At 50.3% G+C, this 24,815-nt stretch overlaps 1 protein-coding gene across 6 annotated transcripts in view; it reads left to right on the forward strand.

Annotated features, from left to right (window-relative positions):
• Positions 1-24,815, forward strand: part of LOC144950104 (disks large homolog 2-like) — a 422,604-nt gene that overhangs the window by 189,263 nt on the left and 208,526 nt on the right. For all 6 annotated transcript variants that reach the window (XM_078880161.1, XM_078880160.1, XM_078880156.1 and 3 more), the window contains one exon: positions 10,954-11,104. In XM_078880161.1, the coding sequence (XP_078736287.1) occupies positions 10,954-11,104 (151 nt within the window). The remainder of the gene's footprint in view (positions 1-10,953; positions 11,105-24,815) is intronic.

Consider the following 24,815-nt stretch of genomic DNA (forward strand, 5'->3'; position numbering starts at 1 on the left):
TCACAGCGCGTTGGCTGGCTCACCGTCACACTCGGCCACGCGTTCACCCGCTCGCCCCCCCCACCCCAAGGCCGCTCACCCACATCTGCGCGTTCACCAGCACATATCACGGTCGCGATGGGCGTCAAGGTTAAGCCGGTGGAGGTGGCGCAGGGCGGTCGTGCATGTTGGTGGAAAGTAGCTGGGAGCAATGACGACGACGACGACGATGATGATGATGATGACGTCCTTTATCAGCTCAAGAAAGCCTCAGTGAGGAGCCTCTTAGGAATCTTTTTGGGAGAGAGTTTTTGAAGTCGGTTCGTTACGCCCACTTTCATCGATGCACTTTCTTGACTTTTGTGCCGGAGGAATCCGGAACCTGAAAATCCACCACTCGTACAGAGAGGAGTAAGGGGGCGGGGGTAGGGGGGGGGTAACACTCAAAGCACCGCACAGATGGATTGAAGAATCCATTGCTGCAGTGCCATCTCATCGCATCCTCGCCTCCCCGCCAAAGGCTGCAACACTTCGTATTCCCAGGCAAGTCACCTGGCAACCCGAGCACGAACCAGGCTCACTCACGGCCCTGCTTCGCTTCTGAGGTTTGACGAGATCCGTCGCGTTCTGCGTGTCACGGCCGACGGCTTTGCTTTGTAATTTTTTTTTCCAAAAAATTTTCTCCAAAATTTGTTTACATTTTTTTGCACCGCAACACGCGGAGAAGCTGAAGGCACCGGCTGACGGACGCGGGCAAAGGGCGCAGATTCCCAAACCTCATGAAATGGTCCGAAAAGCGTTTGCCCGCTTGTCTTTTCGACGGAGACATCGGCCCATCCTTATATCGAGATCGTCTCAAGGCTTCCCGCAAATCACGTGACTCTAAAAGCCTCCCCCCATACCACCACCAAGGCCCGCATTTAGACACGCATTTAGACTCGTTTAACACGTAGGCTTTCGCGACCAATATTATACATAATAAACGTTTTTGGGGTTATATCGCGTTATTTATAAATGTGTCGTAACCCTCCACCACCCGACACGGCCTAAACAGTAAAAAAAAGTGTCACGTTTACAAAAGACCCGATGATGCTGGATGTTATTACCAGCGAAAACGTCGTACTCAAAAATGGTAAATGATGTTGAATCACTCATCAACACACCGGTGGGATAAAGTATTGCACTATTTTGTCCTTTGAAAAACGTGACACTTTTTTGACTGTTTGGCCGCGTCGGGTGGTGGAGGGTTACGACACATTTGTAAATACTGCGATCTGACCCCAAAAACGTTTATTATGAACGCGTTGAGACTATTTAAGAATATTTTGCTGCTGTAAATGTCCGACTGATGAGCCACTTTGCTGAGCGATCTTTTGTGTCCAGGTCGCCTGATGACGATCGCTTGTGTCGCGATCGAAACGTCGTGATTTGTTTTATTCTATTTTATTTCTACCCACGTGACTTCACCGAAAGAACCAAAGGGTATGGATTCCTGCAGTCACGAAAGCTTCAAATCAAAATAAGTGAATACCCCAGTGGGCTTTATCTGGTAGGATGGGGATGGTTTTGTTGTACTCTTTCGGTAAAGTCATTAAAATTAATAAAGATAAAATATAAAATAAAATAATATATTCTGTCGGTAAAATCATGTAGGTGAAAAATTAAATAAAAATTTATAAAAATAAAATATAAAATAAAATAATATATTTTATATTTTATTAATTTTAATTAAGTAGTTAAAAAATTAAAATAAAATATAAAATAAAATATTTTATATTTTATTTTTATTAAGTTTAATTTAATTTTTTACCTACGTGACTTTACCGAAAGAACTAAGAGTATGAATCCTTGCAGTCACGAAAGCTTCAAATCTAGAATGGTTTTGTTGTATTTGTTCGCGTGTGGGTGATTTGCTGACCCTGTACTCCGGACTCCTATCGCGTTCTTGCGCTGCTTGCTGTTCTGACGTTCTTACCCTGTGCCCCGGCTGGACATCTGTGAAACAACAAGAGCTTTACAGCTCATCGGGTTCCTCCTGCAGGATAAATAAACGTTTCCGATTCTGAAGCTGCGCTAATAAGTGAGCGAGCAAGCGAGCTTGTCGTCGCTTGTGGGAAGCTGTTGGCGGCATTAGCCCCCCGAGAATGCCACCACCACCACCGCCACCACCGCCACCACCGCCACCACCGCCGCCACCCGCCGCCACCGCCGCCACCGCCACCACCGCCACCACCGCCACCACCGCCACCACCGCTACCACCGCCACCACCGCCACCACCGCCACCACCGCTATCACCGCCACCACCGCCACCACCGCCACCACCGCCACCACCGCCGCCACCGCCGCCACCGCTACCACCACCACCACCGCTACCACCACCACCACCGCTACCACCACCACCACTGCCACCACCGCCGCCGCCGCCACTACCGCCACCACCGCCACCACCGCCACCACCGCCACCGCCGCCACCGCCGCCACTACCGCCACCACCGCCACCACCGCTACCACCACCACCACCGCTACCACCACCACCACTGCCACCACCACCACCACCGCTACCACCACCGCTACCACCACCACCACCACTGCCACCACCGCTACCACCGCCACCACCGCTACCACCACCACCACCGCTACCACCACCACCACTGCCACCACCGCCGCCACTACCGCCACCACCGCCACCGCCGCCACCGCCGCCACTACCGCCACCGCCACTACCGCCACCACCGCCAGTATTCCAGGAATTCCGCGCAAACCCGCCCGCGAGGTGCCTCCCATTGGTCCAGCATCACGAGCGCGTCTGAGGCTGTGCGGAGCGGTCAAAGTGCCGCTTTCACGTTGCGTCTGAGCGGAGTCATGTGATTTGGCTTTTGAACGAGCGGGGGGGGGGGTAGGGGGGAGGGGGGGGCATTAGAATGCAAACGAGTTTAAACTATTTATTTACCGGGAAATGTTTTACTTTGTTTTTTCACCACGAAAGGCCTCACTGAGCCGTGTAGCTCTGCGTTTCAGAAGCGACCTGGCAACCACAAACGGCAGCTTGACGAAGTGTCTCGTCATCACGTGGACATGTATAGCAAGCCAGATACTCGAAACACGGGGAAGCCACGGTGGCTAGGAGATGTTAACTACCTCGCCTGGTACGCAGGAGATTGTGGTTTCGATCCCGCCCCTGACGCCACTGTGGCTAGGAGATGTTAACTACCTCGCCTGGTACGCAGGAGATCGTGGGTTCGATCCCGACCCTGAAGCCACGGTGGCTAGGAGATGTTAACTACCTCGCCTGGTACGCAGGAGATCGTGGGTTCGATCCCGACCCTGACGCCACGGTGGCTAGGAGATGTTAACTACCTCGCCTGGTACGCAGGAGATCGTGGGTTCGATCCCGCCCCTGACGCCACGGTGGCTAGGAGATGTTAACTACCTCGCCTGGTATGCAGGAGATCGTGGGTTCGATCCCGACCCTGACGCCACGGTGGCTAGGAGATGTTAACTACCTCGCCTGGTACGCAGGAGATCGTGGGTTCGATCCCGCCCCTGACGCCACGGTGGCTAGGAGATGTTAACTACCTCGCCTGGTACGCAGGAGATCGTGGGTTCGATCCTGACCCTGACGCCTGCTGCTGTATATTTCTCTCCGGCTTCTGCGGTTTAAGCTGCTGTACATTTCCACGTGATAAGCCACTTCGCTGAGCTATAATCTGTCGCCAGGTCACTTCTGAACAAGAGCTATGCAGCTCAGTGGGCCTTGCCTATTAGTTTAGTTTAGCATGTTGAATCTAAACGTGGAAGGATAAAACCAGAGGACCCGGATAAAAATCCACGCGACCACGGGGAGTGAGAAAGAGACACGCAAACTCCAAATATACAGCCGGCAGTGTCAGGGCCGGGATCGAACCTACGCCCTCCTGCGTACCAGGCGAGGTAGTTAACATCTCCTAGCCACCGTGGCGTCAGGGTCGGGATCGAACCCACGATCTCCTGCGTACCGGGCGAGGTAGTTAACATCTTGCGCTGACATGGGGAGGGAGAAAACGAACCCAGCGGCAAGTTGCAAGTAACGGCTTTGGGTAAAACGAGCCGGGCTCAAAGCTTAAAACTCGACTGTACAAGTCGAACGCGCCGCGGATTTCCAAGGTTTAGGGTTTCGTTATATACATTGGGCCAGATACATTTTACCGTGGACCTGACCCCAACATAATTCACAGGCCAGCACATAGTCACTTTAAGATGTTTTCTTATTCATGTTTTTGTTTTTTTGTTTGTTGCGGTTGCACCCGATTCAAGAGCCGAATGGCTCACAGGGATATACCTAATAAATGAACTTGAACTTGAATATTAATTGAGGCATGAAGGCAGGGGCCTAATTCTGGCGGTGGCTCCGCTGTCGAAGCAGATGAATGACACTCGGGCCTTGAATTGAATTTTAAATATCTATACTCTATGGTTCTTTCGGTAAAGTCACGTAGGTATTTTGTTTTATTTTATACCTACGTGACTTTACCGAAAGAACCAAAGAGTATGGATTCCTGCAGTCACGAAAGCTTTAAATCGAAATTTAATAGGTTTGACCCTTTCTGGCAATAAAACAGGGGTAGTGTCAAGATGTTAAAACGCCAAACTGAAACCTTTTTCAAGGAATCGTGTCTGCGTTAACCACACATTTGTGGTGAACATGCAAACAAAAAACATGCTCTGGTGGTCTACAATGATGCATTGTCTTTGAAGCTGATTGGTCCACACCAGAGACACCAATGAGTTTCAAAGGCAATGCATCATATAATAGCAGAGCATTTCTCTATAGATACATAGAGACCCATATAAATGTATAGACTATATGAAACTATTTAAAACATTTACACGCTTTTTTTATCATAATTATTACACGCTTTTTATTAACTCTGTTGTTGTTGTATCCTCAAATCTTGTAACAAAATTTTTACCCACTTCCCAATGTGGTATCGACTGGATTCCTGAGTTACGAAAGTTTCAAATCAAGATTAAATATCTATCTATCGAAGGCGATGTTCTTGGCATCGGCTCTTCTTCACTGTAAACGAACAGAGAGACAGGAGAGAGAGAGAGCGAGTGGAAAGTAAGGGTTGGAGACTGCCCTTGTTTTCACCATGGGGCCTGATGAAAATAAAATTTTGTAATGTTTTATGATGACCAGTTTTAGGTTTTTTAAATCCTTTATATTAAGTTCACTTGCTTGCTTGCGCGCTTACGACCGTGCAAATCTTTCGGTCGTTTTTTAACCCACTTCCCGTGATCCAATCGAGCTGACATTTTGCACACAGACTCGTTGTTCCAAAATTTTACACTTTTTAGGTATAAAAAATTATATTTAATTACCAATTGCTTAATGGTGGCAGGCAATCATCTGACCCATAGGTGGCAGCCATCTCAAGCCAGAGGACGAGAGGACTCTAGCCGCCCGTTTCAAAGACCAATGTGGGCTGGGTTGTGGCCCATTGAACACGCATATAAAGGATTTATAGTGAAAAACTTTGTTTTTACGGGTTAATTTTTTTCATTATTAAATTGGCATCTGAATCGTTCGAAATAAACAGTAACAAATGGACAAACAGACACACACCTTTCAATTATCAGTGAAGTAAAATCAATCATCAACTGTACTGTAAAAAATGTTTGATATGCTGTATACAGGGACTCCTCTACCTATGAACTTTCGACTTACGATCTTTCAGAGATATAAACAACCAGTTCGTATAATCGTTTTTTTTTTACCCTTCTATCTGGCAACAAAACTGACACCTTTTTTACAAGGAGTCATGTTTGCATAGACCACAATACCTGCAGTCATAATGCAAACAAAAAATATAACTCTGCTAATGTATGCATTGTCCTTGAAGTTGAAAAGTAGTCAGTTTTGTTGCCAGATAGAAGGGTAAAAAAAACAATTATCATATTTTATACTGGCAAATGAGGTTCCAATGGTGTAAACCTGATCGTATGTCCAGTTGTCGGTTTGGACCGAGAGTCGTAAGTTCAACCGCCGATAGGTGGCGGTGGTGGCATCTACATCTGCAAAATATGAAGAACCAGTGGCATCTACATCTATAGAACATGACGAACCAGTGGCATCTCCATCTATAGAACATGAAGAAACAGTGGCATCTCCATCTATAGAACATGAAGAAACAGTGGCATCTACATCTGTAGAACATGAAGTACCAGCGGCATCTACATCTGCAGAATATGAAGAACCAGTGGCATCTACATCTGCAGAACGTGAAGAACCAGTGGCATCTACATCTTCAGAACGTGAAGAACCAGTGGCATCTACATCTGCAGAATGTGAAAAACCAGTGGCATCTACATCTGCAGAGCGTGAAGAAACGGTGACATCTACATCTATAGAACATGACAAACCAGTGGCATCTACATCTGCAGAACGTGAAGAACCAGTGGCATCTACATCTGCAGAACGTGAAGAACCAGTGACATCTACATCTGCAGACCATGAAGAACCAGTGGCATCTGCAGAACGTGAAGAACCAGTGGCATCTACATCTGCAGAACATGAAGAACCAGCGGCATCTACATCTGCAGAACATGAAGAACCAATGGCATCTACATCTGCAGAACATGAAGAACCAATGGCATCTACATCTGGAGGCTCTTGCCAAGAACATCCGCTAAAACTGGCAGCAGTTTGGTGAAGAATCCTGATACTGCTGATGGGATCCAGAAGGGTCAAAACTGGGCCAGAGTTTTGTTCGCCTCAACAGTTTGTTTTTGGCGGTTAGATGGCGTAAATATAAAAATGTGTCATTAAGCCCACCACCACCCGACACAGCCAAATTAGTAAAGTTTGTTACGTAAACAGAACATGCCAATTCGTTACTAGTACAGCACTAGTGTAGTGTATAGTGTAGTGTACAGCAGTGTAGTGTATATTGTAGTGTATAGTGTAGTGTACTAGTACAGCAACACCGGTGTGTTGGAGAGCCAAGCCAGGATATTTCCAATTTGACAACCAGAAAAAAAACCCTGTTATTATGAATGATATTGGTCACTCAAACCTAAGTGTTCACACTCGCTGCCAGATAATTTTTGTCTGGAACGCCAACGGAGGCCAGGTGGGCCGAAAATAATTGAAAAATCTTGATTTGAAGTTTTCGTGACTGCAGAAATCCATACTCTTTGGTTCTTTCGGTAAAGTCACGTGGGTAGAAAAATAAAATAAATCACGACGTTTCGGGCGTAACGCAAACGTCCATCATCAGGTGGAGCGGTTAACAACTGATAACGGTTGCTTGTGTAGCTTCCGAAACGTCGTGATTTAATTTATCTGTTTTCTTTTTCACCTACGTGCAGTCACGACAACTTCAAATTTAGAATCAGGAATATTGTTGCTGTTGTTGGTGCTGTTGTTATTACACGCTCACGTTACATTTAAGCCGAGCGGAGTTGAAGAAATGATGAGCCATTGCAAGAATGATTACGTACAAATTAGACGTTAAAGAGCAAATTAACGGAATCTTGCATTGAATCGTAACACAGACTTTTCGATTTAAAGTTTTCGTGACTGCAGGAATCCATACTCTTTGGTTCTTTCGGTAAAGTCACGGATGTATTAAAATAAAATAAATAACGACGTTTCGGGCGTAACTCAAACGTCCATCATCAGGTGGGAAAGCGTGGTCTGCTGCTGAGGCAGACTGTTTTAAAAGGTTGAAACATGTTTTTGCACGTTGAGACACGGACCAGAGTAAATGCGTCTGTAAGTACAAACGTTTGGTCAGTCAGTGGGTTGTTGGGGGGTTTGCACCTTCTGTGGCCGTCTGGAACGCTCTTCCTTCCGGTATTAGGAAGCCACTGAAGCTGTCCACTTTTAAATCGTGGAGTTTGAACTGCTTTTGTTGTTGTTAGTTTGTTGTCCTTCCCCGCACCTCCGATTAACTCGATTGGCTACGTACGGTGAAAAATAAGTTCAACATGAATAGACTCACACAGAGACCCATAGCCTCACACAGAGACCCACAGACTCACACAGAGACCCACAGGCCCACACAGAGACCCACAGACTCACACAGAGACCCATAGACTCACACAGAGACCCACAGGCTCACACTGAGACCCACAGACTCACACAGAGACCCACAGACTCACACAGAGACCCATAGACTCACACAGAGACCCACCGACTCACACAGAGACCCATAGACTCACACAGAGACCCACCGACTCACACAGAGACCCACCGACTCACACAGAGACCCATAGACTCACACAGAGACCCATAGACTCACACAGAGGCCCATAGACTCACAAAGAGACCCACAGACTCACACAGAGACCCACAGGCTCACACAGAGACCCATAGACTCACACAGAGACCCGTAGACTCACACAGAGACCCATAGACTCGCACAGAGACCCACAGACTCATGCATCGAGACCCACAGACTCACACAGAGACCCATAGTTTGTTGTTCTTTCCCCGCACCTCCGATTGCCACGGTTTGGCTACGCGCGGTGCGAAAGAAGTTCGACGTACAAACGGTGGGGGGGGGGGAGATTAGTGGCATGAAAGAGTTACACAGAACAACACAGAACAACAACACAGAACAACAACACAACAACACAGAACAACAACACAGAACAACACAGAACCACAGAACAACAACATAGAACAACAACACAGAACAACAACACAGAACAACAACACAGAACAACAACACAGAACAACACAGAACCACAGAACAACAACATAGAACAACAACACAGAACAACAACACAGAACAACAACACAGAACAACAACACAGAACAACACCACAGAACAACAACAACACAGAACAACACCACAGAACAACACAGAACAACAACACAGAACAACAACAATACTACAGAACAACAACAACAGAACAACACAGAACAACAACACAGAACAACACAGAACAACACAGAACAACAACACAGAACAACACAGAACAATACTACAGAACAACACAGAACAACAACACAGAACAACAACAACAATACTACAGAACAACAGCAACACAGAACAACACAGAACAACAACACAGAACAACACAGAACAATACTATAGAACAACACAGAACAACAACACAGAACAACAACAACACAGAACAACAACACAGAACAACAACAACACAGAACAACAATACTACAGAACAACAACAACAGAACAGCAACAACAGAACAACGACAACAACACTCGACCTATTTTGCTGCACCTGCGTGGACTTTGATCGGCTCGAGAGTGCAACCATTATTGTTCAAGACACCATAAAACTAAAACGAGAGGGAAGACGGGAGGGGCGGTGGCTGGAAAATCACATAATTAATTAAATAGCCGCTTAGTGAAAGTTTACCGTTTCGTAAATGGTTTCGCACAAAAAATAAAATATAAATATAAACCCATCCCCAAGCACGCGTAACACCACGGTTTAGTTGTTTGTCAATTACCCCCCCCCCCCACCACCACCCCCCACCACCCCCCCACCACCACCCCCCACCACCACCCCCCACCACCACCCCCCCCACCACCACCCCCCCACCACCACCCCCCACCACCACCCCCCACCACCACCCCCCCACCACCACCCCCCCCACCACCACCACCCCCCCACCACCACCCCCCCACCACCACCACCCCACCACCCCCCCCCCACCACCACCCCCCACCACCACCACCACCCCCCCCCCACCACCACCACCCCCTCCACCACCCCCCCACCACCACCCCCCCCACCACCACCCCCACCACCCCCCCACCACCCCCCCCCACCACCACCACCACCCCCCCTTCACCACCCCCCCACCACCACCACCACCCCCTCCACCACCACCACCCCCCCACCACCACCCCCCCACCACCACCACCAAACCCCCCCACCACCACCCCCCACCACCACCCCCCCAACCACCCCCCCCCACCAGCTCCACCCCCCCATCACCACCACCCCACCACCCCCCCACCACCACCCCCCCCCACCACCACCCCCCACCACCACCACCCCCCCCACCACCACCACCCCCTCCACCACCCCCCTACCACCACCCCCCCACCACCACCACCCCCCCCCCCACCACCACCACCCCCTCCACCACCCCCCCACCACCACCCCCCCACCACCACCCCCCCACCACCACCACCCCCCCACCACCCCCCCCCCCCACCACCACCACCACCCCCCCTTCACCACCCCCCCACCACCACCCCCTCCACCACCACCACCCCCCCACCACCACCCCCCCCACCACCACCACCAAACCCCCCCACCACCACCCCCCACCACCACCCCCCCAACCACCCCCCCCCACCAGCTCCACCCCCCCATCACCACCACCCCACCACCCCCCCACCACCACCCCCCGCCCCACCACCACCCCCCCACCACCACCCCCCCCCACCACCCCCCCCCCCACCACCACCCCCCCCCCCCCACCACCACCCCCCCCCCCCCACCACCACCCCCCACCACCACCACCCCCCCCCACCACCACCCCCCCACCACCACCCCCCCATCACCTCCCCCCATCACCTCCCCCCATCACCTCCCCCCATCACCTCCTTCCCCCATCACCCCCCCCCCATCACCCCCCCCATCACCTCCCCCCATCACCTCCACCACCACCCCCTCTTTTCCCCGTACACCCGAGGTGACTATTCCGGTTAGACCGGTGCTGCGTGTCGCGCCGCGTTCCTGCGAGCCCAGGCGACGACTCGACTCGTGCTGCTGCCGCCGCCGCTGCTGCTGCTGCTGCTCCCCTTGATGACAGTGGAGCTCGGTGTGTCGCTGTGCTGTCGAGATTAGATTATCGTCGTCTCTCCCTCCACCACCACCACCCTCCCTCTCTCAACGTCTTCCATCCCTCCATCTCTCAACGTCTTCCTTACCTCCCTTCCTCACTCACTCACTCCCCCTTCCCTTCTCCCTCCCTCCCTCCTCTGCCGCTCCGCTTGCCACAGCGTACTCTCAGTCCCTAGACAACCACGTGGGTCCCGGCTCCAACTACATGGGCAGCCCGGAGTACAAGAGCGCCCTTCCTCCCCCCTCGCCCGGACGATACTCGCCCATCTCCTTCTCCAAGCAGCCCATGATGGATGACGAGCACACGCGGTGAGGGTGGCACACGCGGCACGCGCTCGCTCGCTGGCACACTCGTCCACCCACTCACTCGTCCACCCACTCATTCACTGGCACACTCGTCCACCCACTCACTCACTGGCACACTCGTCCACCCACTCACTCACTGGCACACCCGTCCACTCACTCACTCGCCCACCCACTCATTCACTGGCTCACTCGTCCACTCTCTCACTCGCTGGCACACTCGCCCACCCACTCACTCACTGGCACACTCGCCCACCCACTCACTCACTGGCACACTCGTCCACCCACTCACTCACTAGCTGGCACACTCACCCACTCACTCACTGGCACACTCGTCCACCCACTCACTCGCCCACACACTCACTCACTGGCACACTCGCCCACCCACTCACTCACTGGCTCACTCGCCCACCCACTCACTCACTCACTGGCACACTCGCCCACCCACTCACTCACTGGGACACTCGCCCACCCACTCACCAACTCACTCACTGGCACACCCGTCCACCCACTCACTCACTCACTGGCACATTCGTCCACCCACTCACTCACTCGCACACTCGCCCACCCGCTCACTCACTGGCACACTCGCCCACTCTCTCACTCACTGGCACACTCGTCCACCCACTCACTCACTGGCACACTCGCCCACCCACTCACTCACAGGCACACTCGTCCACTCTCTCACTCACTGGCACACTCGTCCATCCACTCACTCACTCACTGGCACACTCGCCCACCCACTCACTCACTGGCACACTCGTCCATCCACTCACTCACTGGCACACTCGTCCACTCACTCACTCACTGGCTCACTCGCCCACCCACACACTCACTCGCACACTCGCCCACCCACTCACTCACTCGCCCACCCACTCACTCGCTGGCACACTCGGCCACTCACTGGCACACTCGTCCACCCACTCACTCGCTGGCACACTCGTCCACCCACTCACTCACTCGCACACTCGTCCACCCACTCACTCGTCCATCCACTCACCCACCCACTCACTCGCCCACACACTCACTCACTGGCTCACTCGCCCACCCACTCACTGGCACACTCGCCCACCCACTCACTCACAGGCACACTCGTCCACTCACTCATTCACTGGCACACTCGCCCACCCACTCACTCGCCCACTCTCTCACTCACAGGCACACTCGCCCACCCACTCACTCACAGGCACACTCGTCCACCCACTCACTCACTCGTCCACCCACTCACTTGTCCATCCACTCACCCACCCACTCACTCGCCCACCCACTCACTCACTGGCACACTCGCCCACCCACTCACTCACCCACTCTCTCACTCGCTGGCACATTCGCCCACCCGGTCACCCGCTCGCTCGTCACGCGTTGGCTCTCCCCGCTTGGCTCTCGCTCTCTCCTCGCCCGCTCTCTCGCCCCACCGCCTCCTCCTGCCCCAGTGCCTTGTTCACGCGCTTCAAAGAGTGCGGTGCGCGTAAACCATCACGAGAACTCCGGTCATCCTCGCAGCGGCTGATGGCCATCGGACAAAGGCGGTCACTGCCACCGCGCGCTTTCAGACGCGCTTCTGTGGCCGTCTGGAACGCTCTTCCTTCTGATATTAGGCAGCCGCTGGGAGCTGTGTACTTTTAAATCATCATTTAGACTGACACACTCATTTCTTTAGAACTGCTTGTTGCTGTTTAGTTTGTCCTTCCCCGCGCACCTGCGATTAGCACGCTTGGCTACGTGCGGTGCGAAAGAAGTTGAGCGTACACGCGGCATCATCACGAGTCGGTCTGCCACCTCCTGGGACGCGATAAACCGGGACGTGTCACGGGCTGGAGACACATGAAGACTATCTCACAATTCTGGGGGGGGGGGGGGTGGAGAGTTACATTGAGAGTGAGTGCTGTATCACAACGATTGTTATTATTGTAATTGTTGTAATTGTCAGAAACCGAGACGTTTAATGTCCCCAGGAAGGCTCCACGAGGTTTGCCAGGATGGCATCGAGAGAAGGGAGGGACGTACCTTGGGGGGAAAAAAATCAGGACAGGTGGCAACCCGATTGAACACATACAGTAACCTATTCGTCATCCCGACCGATTTAACCTACGGGCTTTTTTTTAAACGTTTCACCACGTACATGATTGTCGGACGCTTTGTTTTCATGCAAGTCGTCGGGTTTTTAGCGTTTGTGGCAGCGATGTCGCGGTGGTGGTTAGCGCCGCTGCGCTGCGACACCCCATCACCCGAGTTCGATTCCCAGGCCGACGCCGGTGACGATTACCTGAGCGGGTCCTGGGCCTCCCCTAGGTCGACTCGGCCTCAAATGAGATACCTGAGTGCGGTGTGTAGTAAACATCGCCAATGGGGAGACAAAGGCGGCCGGGCGTGGTGCTGGCCGCCTCGACCACCTCGTGTGCGCACAGAGCTGGCCTTCGTAGGTGCTGCTCGCTAACAGCACTTGTCCCCGACAATCTGTTTCGGCTGCGGGTGGCGGGGAGGGGGGGTCTTTGTCTCTGTGTTGCTTGTTCTCGAGGCACAAAGAGGGCCCATGTTGGAACCTCACGGAACAAATGGACAGACACCACGACAGCTGCCAAACCGGCACGGTTTATACCCCGTAATTCTTGTGCAGGGAGATTGAGTTTTCAGGTCCATACGACGTTACAGCCGTTTCTTAGACGGGCATTAAAAAGAATGCGTGTCTATTTGTTTGTGTTTGATGGAACTTTGTAGGATGAACGTTGAGATTTGTAAGGATACGGGGTGACCGATAAGGTCTGAAGGTAGGGCACTGATAAGGGGTTGACAGGTATGGACAAAAATTGTGCACACAGTGGAGTGCTTGACCTCAAAGTAACAAACCCTGGCAAGCAGGCGTTTAGTACAATGGGGTTAAACCACACATAAGTGGTCATTGCAACCTGTCCATTCTGGACGTACGAATTACATTTATACCATGGAGACTCTTTGTGGTTGTGCAAGTAGGCAGTATCTTCTTGGTTCTTTCGGTAAAGTCACGTAGAAGGAAAATAATAAAAATAAAACATAATAAAATAATTCTCACGACGTTTCGACCACAACGCAAGCAGCCATCTTCAGGTGGAGAACAGGTCTGTCAGGTAGACAGAGTGGCCGAAACGTCGTGAGAATTATTTTATTATGTTTTACTTTTATTATTGTATTATTTTCCATTCTACGTGACTTTACCGAAAGAACCAAGAAGATGAATCCCTGCAGTCACGAAAGCTTTAAATCGAAATTTTATTATGTTTTATTTTTATTAGTTTATTTTTTCCATTCTACGTGACTTTACCAAAAGAACCAAGAAGATGAATCCCTGCAGTCACGAAAGCTTTAAATCGAAATTTTATTATGTTTTATTTTTATTATTTTATTTTTTCCATTCTACGTGACTTTACCGAAAGAACCAAGAAGATGAATCCCTGCAGTCACGAAAGCTTTAAATCAAAATTTAAGTAGGTGGTACTTTGAGCGTTGCAACCTGACTACCCTAAGTTTGACTCCCGACCTTTTAACCTTTCATATCGGTAGGCTCCGCAGCGGCCAGGAGATGTTAACTACCTCACCTGGTGTACAGGAGGTCGTGGGTTTAATCCCGAACCTGACACCTGCTGTATATTTGGAGTTTGCGTGTCTCTCTCATCATCATCACGGTGGCTATGAGATGTTATGTGTCTGACCAGCTAGTTGTGCCTCAGGCTTGTTCCATCTGGCCCGGCCCTCTAGCTGCTACCGTAGGCGCACACCAGGCTCAACATCCCTGGTGAGTCGGTACAGTCAGCAGCTGCCAACGCCGAACCCCGGGCGGCGGTTAACTAACCTGGCAAACTCAGCTTGTCTGAGCCTGGGCGTGTGGAACCCCTGGTGGAGGAAATTCCACCAAAACGGGTCTTTGGACCTTCCACTGCAACCAGGACCATCTCCAGTCGTCTTGACTACGTCTTGCCACTGGGTACAGATGCGGCTGGTCGAGAGAGTGAGGTTGACGCTGCGCAAATCACCCTCACTTAAATCCAAGTTCTCTGCGCAAGTCATGGCACTTTATTTACCATCGTCATTATCCAAGTCCTGTGGCGATGGGTGAGCGACGAAGCAGCAGGCACGGATATGCTGGAAGCTGTAGCCGCAAACCTGCACGCAGGCGGCTCAGGATATTGGTCGTTCGCTCACTGGACCGAAGCAGCAGTGAAGTCCGGCAGCACCCTGAGTGACTGAGCAGCCCTATTCAGGATCGCACTGCTCACCTCCGTAGTGAGGAAAGGGTTAGAAAAGGTACCCTAAACATTGTCTGCTTCAAAACATCCTGGCCAGCCTACCGCAGCTGGCGGGATCCCATACTTGCGGTCGAAAAACAAAAACAAATAAAATGAAAAAGACCAAAGTGATACCACTCACTGTTGGCGCCTGGAATGTGCGCACTTTGATGGACACATCTGGATCAAAAAGACCTGAGAGACGCACCGCCCTCGTGGGGAGAGAGCTCGCCAGATACAATGTGGATGTTGCTGCCCTTAGTGAGACCCGACTGGCCGATACTGGGCAAGTGACTGAAGTGGGTGCAGGTTACACATTCTTCTGGAGCGGACGAGGCCAGGAGGAGAGACGTGATGCTGGTGTTGGTTTTGCAGTAAAAAACCACCTGGTCAACCAACTGGCAAGCCAACCCAAGGGGATAAACGACCGTTTAATGACCTTACAGCTCCACCTATTGGGTAAAAAGGTGGCCACCATCATCAGTGCCTATGCCCCTACCATGACCAACTCTGACGAGGTCAAAACCAAGTTTTATAATGACCTGGAAGTCATTATTGCTGCCACAGCCAGCTCGGACAAACTCCTGATACTGGGTGATTTCAACGCCAGAGTTGGAAGTGACCATCAATCATGGAATGGAGTCATAGGTGCACATGGCATTGGAAAATGTAACAGCAACGGTCTTCTACTGCTGAAAACATGCTCTGAGTTTGACCTGCTCATCACCAACACGATATTCCAACTACCAAAGCGCAAGAAAACCTCATGGATGCATCCTCGTTCATACCACTGGCACTTGATTGACTACGTCATCATGAGGAGGAGCGACCGGCACGATGTCATGGTGACCAAGGCAATGTGCGGTGCTGAATGTTGGACTAACCATCGTCTCATCATCTCCAAACTGAACATCCGGATTAAGCCTCCCAGACGCCCACAAGGAAATAGACGCGTCAAGCGTCTTAACATCACTCGCCTACAACAGGAACACACCAGACTGGCCTTTGTTGAGGCTCTAGATCATCACCTGGAGTCTCTAAGCTTCGAGCATACAGACGCTGAGGCAGACTGGACTGCTCTCAAGACCGTGCTGCATTCTACAGCCCTTGAATCACTTGGTGTTCCATTACGTACACATCAAGATTGGTTTGATGAGAACGATGCAGAAATCCGAGCACTCCTTGACGAAAAACACCGCCTGCATAAAGCATATCTGAATGACAGCAGCTCAAGTTTAAAGAAAACTGCCTTCCTCAACATTCGCAGGATTGTCCAGCAGAGACTCAGAGTCATGCAAGACGCCTGGCTGTGCGCAAAAGCTGAGGAGATCCAATCCTACGCTGACAGTAACAACACCAAGTGCCTCTATTATGCACTCAAGCAGGTCTATGGTCTGCAACACTCAGGAACTTCACCTCTCCTGAATTCAGATGGAACAACACTCCTCACGGAGAAGCACAAAATACTTGCAAGATGGGTCGAACACTACAGCGCGGTCCTCAACCGGCCATCATGCATAAATGAGGAAGCAATTGCGAGACTGCCTCAAGTTGAAATAAACCAGTCCCTGGCTGTTCTACCATCCATTGAGGAAACCAGCAAAGCCATAACACTCCTCTCGTCAGGCAGAGCTCCAGGGTCCGATGCCATTCCAGCAGAAATCTACAAGGCTGGAGGGCCTCGCTTAGTTGAGAAACTGACCGACCTCTTCCAGTCTCTGTGGAAATTAGAAGCTGTTCCCAAGGAGTTCAAGGACACTACTATAATCAATCTATATAAAAGGAAAGGCAATCGGCAGGACTGCGACAACCATAGAGGCATCTCCATACTATCAGTCGCTGGCAAAATCTTGGCAAGAATCCTTCTGAACCGCCTAATTGTCCACCTAGACCAGGGTCTGCTACCTGAGAGTCAGTGTGGTTTCAGAAAAGACCGCGGAACCACTGACATGGTATTTACTGCCCGGCAGTTACAGGAGAAATGCCAAGAACAAAATGTTGATCTATATATGGCTTTCGTTGATCTAACAAAAGCATTCGACACAGTCAGCCGGGAGGGCCTATGGAAAATCATGGCCAAGTTTGGGTGTCCAGACAAGTTCATTGGCATTGTGCGCAAACTCCATGATGGCATGATGGCCAGCGTCAGAGACCAGCAAGAACTCTCTGGTCCGTTCCCAATCACAAACGGGGTGAAGCAAGGCTGCGTTTTAGCGCCAACGCTCTTCAGCATGGTGTTTTCTGCCATGCTGCAAGACTCATTCCAGAACCACAACACTGGGATTAACTTCATCTACCGTTTTGACGGTGGGCTATTCAATCTGCGGAGGATGCAAGCCAAAACTCGAGTGGAGGAAATCACTGTTCGAGATCTTTTGTTTGCTGATGACTGTGCTCTGGCTGCTGACTCAAATAAAGATCTACAGGACAGTATGGACCACCTCTCCTCAGCCTGCAACAACTTCGGCCTAACAATCAGCACAAAGAAGACTGAAGTCCTATACCAACCTGCACCTGGGAAACCCTACACTGAGCCAACCATCTTTGTGAATGGGCAAAAGCTTTCAGCCGTTGACAAGTTTACTTACCTTGGTAGTACACTATCTCGCGCTGTGCACATAGATGATGAAGTTAACATCAGGATTGTTAAGGCCAGTGCAGCCTTTGGACGTCTACGTGACTCGGTATGGGAAAGGACTGGCATCAAGCAGGAGACAAAACTGAAGGTCTACCGGGCTGTTGTCTTACCAACTCTTCTGTATGGGTGCGAAGCCTGGACAGTTTACCAGCGCCATGCCAAGAAATTGAATCATTTCCACTTGAGCTGTCTGAGGAAACTGCTGAGGATCAAGTGGCAAGACAGAATCCCTGACACGGAAGTCCTCAGCAAGGCAAATATCCCCAGCATCTACACCTTGCTTGCGAAGGAACAGCTTGGATGGACTGGCCACGTGACCAGAATGCCCTACGCGAGACTTCCAAAACAAGTCTTCTTTGGCGAGCTGAGGAATGGCAAGCGAGCACAAGGTGGCCCCAAAAAGCGCTACAAGGACACCCTGAAAGCTTCCTTGAAGAGCTTTGGATTCGACCTTAAAAGCTGGGAATCCCTAGCACAGGACCGACCTGCCTGGAGAAGAAAAGTACAGGACGGTGCAGTCCTCTGTGAGAGTAGGAGACGCTCCTGTGCTATCTTGAAGAGGCAGCAGCGCAAATCTACCAAGGAAGGACGTGTGGCTGCACCTCAGAGCTCTGCATCCTCCCTGACCTGTCCAGTGTGCCACAGGGAATTCCGGGCTCGGATTGGCCTCTTCAGCCATTTGCGCACTCATCAAAACCCAACATAATGACAAACGTGCCTTGGTCATCATCAACTTTGATGGACGAACAAGAAGAAGAAGGCTATGAGATGTTAACTACCTCCCCTGGTATACAGGAGGTCGTGGGTTCGATCCCAACTCTGACGCCTGCTGCTGTATATTTGGAGTTTGCGTGTCTCTCTCATCATCATCACGGTGGCTATGAGACGTTAACTACCTCCCCTGGTATACAAGAGGTCGTGGGTTCGATCCTTGGACCCTGATACCTGATGTTTATTTGGAGTCTGCGTGTCTCTTTCTCTCATCATCATCACGGTGGTTAGGAGATGTTAACTACCTCGCCTGGTGTACAGGAGGCCGTGGGTTCGATCTGGACTCTGACGCCTGCTCCTGTATATTTGGAGTTTGCGTGTCTCTCCCTCCCTGTGGTCGCGTGGATTTTTCTCCGGGTCCTCTGGTTTTCACCCCCTCTACATTTGGAGCCGGCGTCACGCGTTTCGAGAGTATTTGGCTCCGACTATAAATTGCCACGCGACAATAAGCCTCCAATTCGTTGAGCTCTAATTTGCGATGACTAGGGTCGCTTCAGTCAAACAACAAGAGACACGCAGCTCAGTAGGGCTCTTACCTGCTCAAATAAATAAGTAAAATAAATAGTGGCGCCTCGGTGTTTGAATCTATTCTGAGCCCCCCCCCTTCCCTTGTTAGTCACCTAAGCCTTAAACGTGCACGTGCTACAATGTGTAAACATCAGTAGTGGGGGGGTGGGGGAGGTGAGGAAGGGGAGGTGAGGGGGGTGGGCGCTGGGGAGACAACCAGGCGAATACGCCGGTTACTGGTCACGGCCACCTCCGATTAGCACGTTTGGCTACGTACGGTGCGAAAGAAGTTTGAACGTACACACGCGCGCGCGGCATGGAAAGAACATTAATTCAGCTGAATATCATGAATATTACTTCCAGATTTGAAGCTTTCGTGACTGCAAGGATTCATATTCTTAGGTTTTTTCGGTAAAGTCACGTAGGTAAAAAAATAATAAAAGTAAAAAATTAAATAAAAATCACGACGTTTCGGAGGCAACACAAGCTTCCGTCTTCAGGTGGAACCGTCACAGCACGATAGCTGTATCAAGTGAGAGAAATTCCAAGAACACAGTATTTGTATATATACTGGTTGAGGGTGGGAGGAGCCAAGGTGGGCCCTGAATATTATTTTTTTGTGAGGTTCGGTGCGGCTGAAGCACGCTGTTAGGAATGAGCGTTTGTTGTGTTAACTAGGTGCAGATGATGTAATTTTAATTTTAATTTTTTACCTAAAAATAAAACAAATTAATTAAATTGCGATGTTTCGGAAGCAACACAAGCAACCGTCATCAGGTGTTGGCTGCTCCAGCAAAATTACTGAGGCGTCTGGAGTGGTTAACAACTGATGACGGTGGCTTGTGTTGCTTCCGAAACGTCGTGATTTAATTTATTTTCTTTTCTTTTCACCCACGTGACTTTACCGAAAAAACCAAAGAGTATGGATTCCTGCAGTCACGTCAACTTCAAATCTAGAATCATGAATATTGTTGCTGTTGTTGGTGCTGTTGTTATTACACGCTCACGTTACATTTAAGCCGAGCGTAGTTGAAGAAATGATGAGCCATTACAAGAATGATTACGTACAAATTAGACGTTAAAGATCAAATAAACGGAATCTTGCATCGGATCGTAACCCAGATTTTTTACTTTATCAAATCGCTTTAGGGGGAGTGGTGGGTGAGTGAATTATCACGTGGCACTTGTGCAGCAATTCGACTTTGAATGATGTGTGTCTCACACGTGCGATATGGCAAAAAAAAACAAAGATCCCCCGTGTAGCCTTAACAGACTGTTGGGGCAAGTGCCGTTCACAAGCAGCACCATGCCCGGTCGCCTTTGTCTCCCCGGTGGCGATGTTTACTACACAACTGCACCAGGTACTCATTGGAGGCTGAGTCGACCTAGGTGAGGCCCAGGAGCGGTTCAGATCCATTGTCACTTGTGTTTGGCCCTGAGCGGGAATCGACCTCGAATCGCCGGGTTCGTAGCGCAGCGCGCTAACCGCGTCGCCACTGCTCTCCAACATACACACACACACTCACTCAGAATGTTTTCTTCTACGCTGGGTGGTAGTAGCAGGGGCCTTCTCGAGCCTGGCTCCTAAGATGTGGAACTCTCATCAGTCCGGCCCTCTGATTGGCTGAGTATGAGCCCTCATTTAGATTATTTTTACGCGTGTCTTGATTTTATAGGTGGGGTCCACCTTTGTTTAATTTACACTGTGTGGTTGGGGGGGGGTTGGTGAGTTTTTACTCAAAAAAATAATTAATAGGAGGTTCACGAACAGCAACCCTTGCAAATAGACTTCCCCTGGTCTCTCAAGACTTACTTGCAGTGCCGGATTAAGCTAGTGCGAGGCCTGCAGCATATGTTATAAAGGGGCCCTAAATAAATAAAAGACACTTAAGTATGAAAACACACACATGTTTTACTTGCATAGCAAAGTAATTGCATTTTTTTATTTGCAATACAGCCAGATAATGCGACAAATCGCTCACCTTAAACACCCGGTCATTCGTAAAAGTTGAAGGCGGCGGTATAGTACTATAGTAATAGAGCAAGTGCAGAATCACTGAACCCGAATTGATAGCTTGAAAGCATTCAGCGCGGGGCCCTTGAAAGTGCGGGGCCCGTAGCTACTACTACATATGTAGTAGCTACTACTACCTATGTAGTACCTATGTAGTAGCTACTACTACATATGTAGTAGCTGCTACTACATATGTAGTAGCTGCTACTACCTGTGTAGCTACTTGTGCTACTGGGATAACTCGGCACTGACTAATTAGCCCCCTGGTCCAGCGCTACGTGAACTTGAAAACGAGCGGCACTTCATCACCGTGCGGCTCAGGAGTGTGCCACGTGACCTTCTTTGGAGCTGGGTCACCAATTCACACCGCCTCCTCTGTTGACAGTAAGCGCGAAGCGCGTGGGGTGGCAATCGCCCCCACCCCCCCCCCCCGTTGTTTTTCAGCCCACACGGATCTAGAGTGGAAATTCCACAGTGCTGTACAGTACCTCCGACTCGCTGGGGCCCAAAGTGGATACGGTGACAAATGGCCACGGCATGTGAACATCAGGGCGCCACGGTGGCTAGGAGATGTTAACTACCTCGCCTGGTGTGCATGGAGGGTCGTGGTTTCGATTCCAACCCTGAAGCCTGCTGTGTAAGTGAAGTTTGCGTGTCCTGTCGCCCCGTGGTCGCGTGGATTTTTCTCCCGGTCCTCCGTTTCTTCCCTCCACATTTTGACGTGCGTTAAAGTATTTGGGTATTAATAGGGGTTTTCCCCCCTTTTGTCTGGCAACAAAACTGAAACCTTTTTACGAGGAATCATGTGTGCATTAACCACAATTATTGTGGTCAAAATGCAAACAAAAAACGCACTCTGATACCAATCAGTTTCAAGGACAATGCATATATTATCATAGTGTGTTTTTTGTTTGCATTTTCGCCACAAGTATTGTGGTTAATGCACACATGATTCCTCGTAAAAAAAGGTTTCCGTTTTGTTGCCAGAAAAAAGGTTTGAAAAACCATATTATTATATTTTGGTACTAGCAAAGGAGGTCTAATGAAGTGTTTGGCTGTCGTACACTTCCACGCGGTGATGATGATAATGAGCTCCTTGGTTGAGCGGTCGTTGTGGCCAGGTGGCTTCTGAAAAAGATCTCGATGAGCCTCACCTGGTAAAATAAAAAAATTAATAAGACGTAAAAAAAAATAGAGTGGCACATGCCATTGGAATCTCTACCCTGAGCCCTCCTCCCTCGTCAACTCAGCCTTGAACAAGCATGTGTGCTGCAATGTGTCAACATCAGCATGGGGGGAGGGTGGGGACGACGGCGGTTTGCTGGCCAGGGCCACCTCCGATTTGCACGTTTGGCTACGTACGGTGCGAAAGAAATTCAATGCAAAAGACAAAGACAGAAATGCCTCCATATGGCCTTAACAGACCGTTGGGGCAAGTGCTGTTAGCGAGCACCTATGAAAGCCGGCACGGCACACAAGGAGTTGGGTGGCCAGCACCACGCCCGACCACCTTTGTCTCCCCTAGTGGCGATATTTGCGCACCGCGCCAGGTACTCATTTGAGGCTGAGTCGACCTAGGGGAGAAGGCCCAGGACCGGTTCAGATAACCGTCACCGGTGTTGGCCGTGAGCGGGAATCGAACCCGGGTCGCCGGGTTCATAGCGCAAGCGTAGCGCTAACCGCTACACCACCACTCCCCCCGCACATTCACGCACACCGAGGACTCCAGAGCTTGGTGGGGGACAGTTGCCCCTGGTTACGGGTCGAGATCGCTATTGCCGTCGAGGCGACCGACTGCCTCTGCGCAGTAAAAATGCCACCCGCCGTTTCCGCGCGGCGTTTTGAGATGTGCCGGTGTTCTTCGCCGGCGAAGGCCCTGGACACACTGGCGGGTCCCTGGTCGCCTTCGGTGCGGCCCCTGACGTGCGCCGCACCCCCCCTCCCTCCCTCCCCCCCCGACAATGCACAGAGTGAAAGCTGCCCCCCTATCATCATCGCGATGCTGTCGTTACACCCCCCGGTGGTTTCAAATAATGCGTGGCGGCCCTCGCACTGATGATGTCTTATCGGCGGAAGTGCCTCCCCCAACCCCGCCCTGAGAATTAGCGAAGAACAACGATATATTCTTGGTTCTTTCGGTAAAGTCATGTAGATAGAAAATAAAAGTAATACAATTTATTTAAAAATTACAAATAAATTGAAAATAATAAAAGCAAAAAACACACGACGTTTTGATCGCAACACAAGCGGTCTTCATCGTTTAAATTGACTTTTTTTAAAATAGTTTATTGGGTCGCAATGGAAAAAGAGCCTGCTAGCGCAATGGGGCCTTGCCCGATGTCAACTGAATCGGTCGCCCGATGTCGTTTTGTTTACAACTCGCTCGCGCGACAACAACAACAACTCCGTGGCGGGCGTACTTCCAGTGCGCGTGCCAACAACAACAACAACTCCATGGTGGGCGGATGGCGAGGCCACACTTGTGGTGGTTGTCGCGACAAATTCTCTACCAAGTCGACCTCCGTCGCGGACGCGCTCCTGGCAGCGTGGATGGCGCTTGAGCAGCAAATCCAGCGAATTGCCACGACGCCCGACCAATTCCCGCTTCGGATTTCTCGACTTCGGACGATCCGTTCTCCCTCGGATCGTTTGCGCCGTCTCTTTAATTCAGAAGCAGAATGTTTGTGTTTCCTGCGGGAAGAATCCGATGAGCTAGGAAGCTATTTTTTTTCCACACATGTCCGGTAAGGGCCACTGGGTGAGAAAAACGTTACAAACAAGAAGCAGTGCAAAGTACAATAAAGGTAAATAAATCACCCAAACTCGTACATGTACAAACTTAACCATCCCCATTTTACTTGCAAAGCCCACTGAGGTATTCACTTTTTTTCAGAAGTGACTGGCCGCAAATGATAGCTCAACAAAGTGGCCCCGTCATTTGGACATATATCGTACCAAAAATAAGCTAACTCATCTCAATGCATGTTTGTAATGGCATTAACTCCCACCTGCACAACAATAATTAGACTGTCTAACACGTAATTGGGCATTCGCGACCAAAATCATCCATAATACAGGTTTTTTGGGTAGATCGCACTAAATATATAAATGTTTCGTTAAACCCGCCACCACCCGACACAGCCAACTAGTGAGGTTTGTCACGTAGACAGAACGTGCCAATTCGTTACTAGTACAGCACTAGTGTATAGTGTAGTGTATAGTAGTGGTATAGTAGTGTGTAGTGTATAGTGTAGTGTATAGTAGTGTAGTGCTATAGTAGTGTGTAGTGTATAGTGTAGTGTGTAGTAGTTTAGTGGTATAGTCGTGTGTAGTGTATAGTAGTGTAGTGGTATAGTAGTGTGTAGTGTATAGTGTAGTGTGTAGTAGTGTAGTGGTATAGTAGTGTGTAGTGTATAGTGTAGTGTATAGTAGTGTAGTGCTATAGTAGTGTATAGTGTAGTGTATAGTGTAGTGTGTAGTGGTGTAGTGGTATAGTCGTGTGTAGTGTACTAGTACAGGACACTGGAG

The sequence above is a fragment of the Lampetra fluviatilis genome, chromosome 56 (genome assembly GCF_964198595.1).
Source record: "Lampetra fluviatilis chromosome 56, kcLamFluv1.1, whole genome shotgun sequence".
Classification (NCBI taxonomy): domain Eukaryota; kingdom Metazoa; phylum Chordata; class Hyperoartia; order Petromyzontiformes; family Petromyzontidae; genus Lampetra; species Lampetra fluviatilis.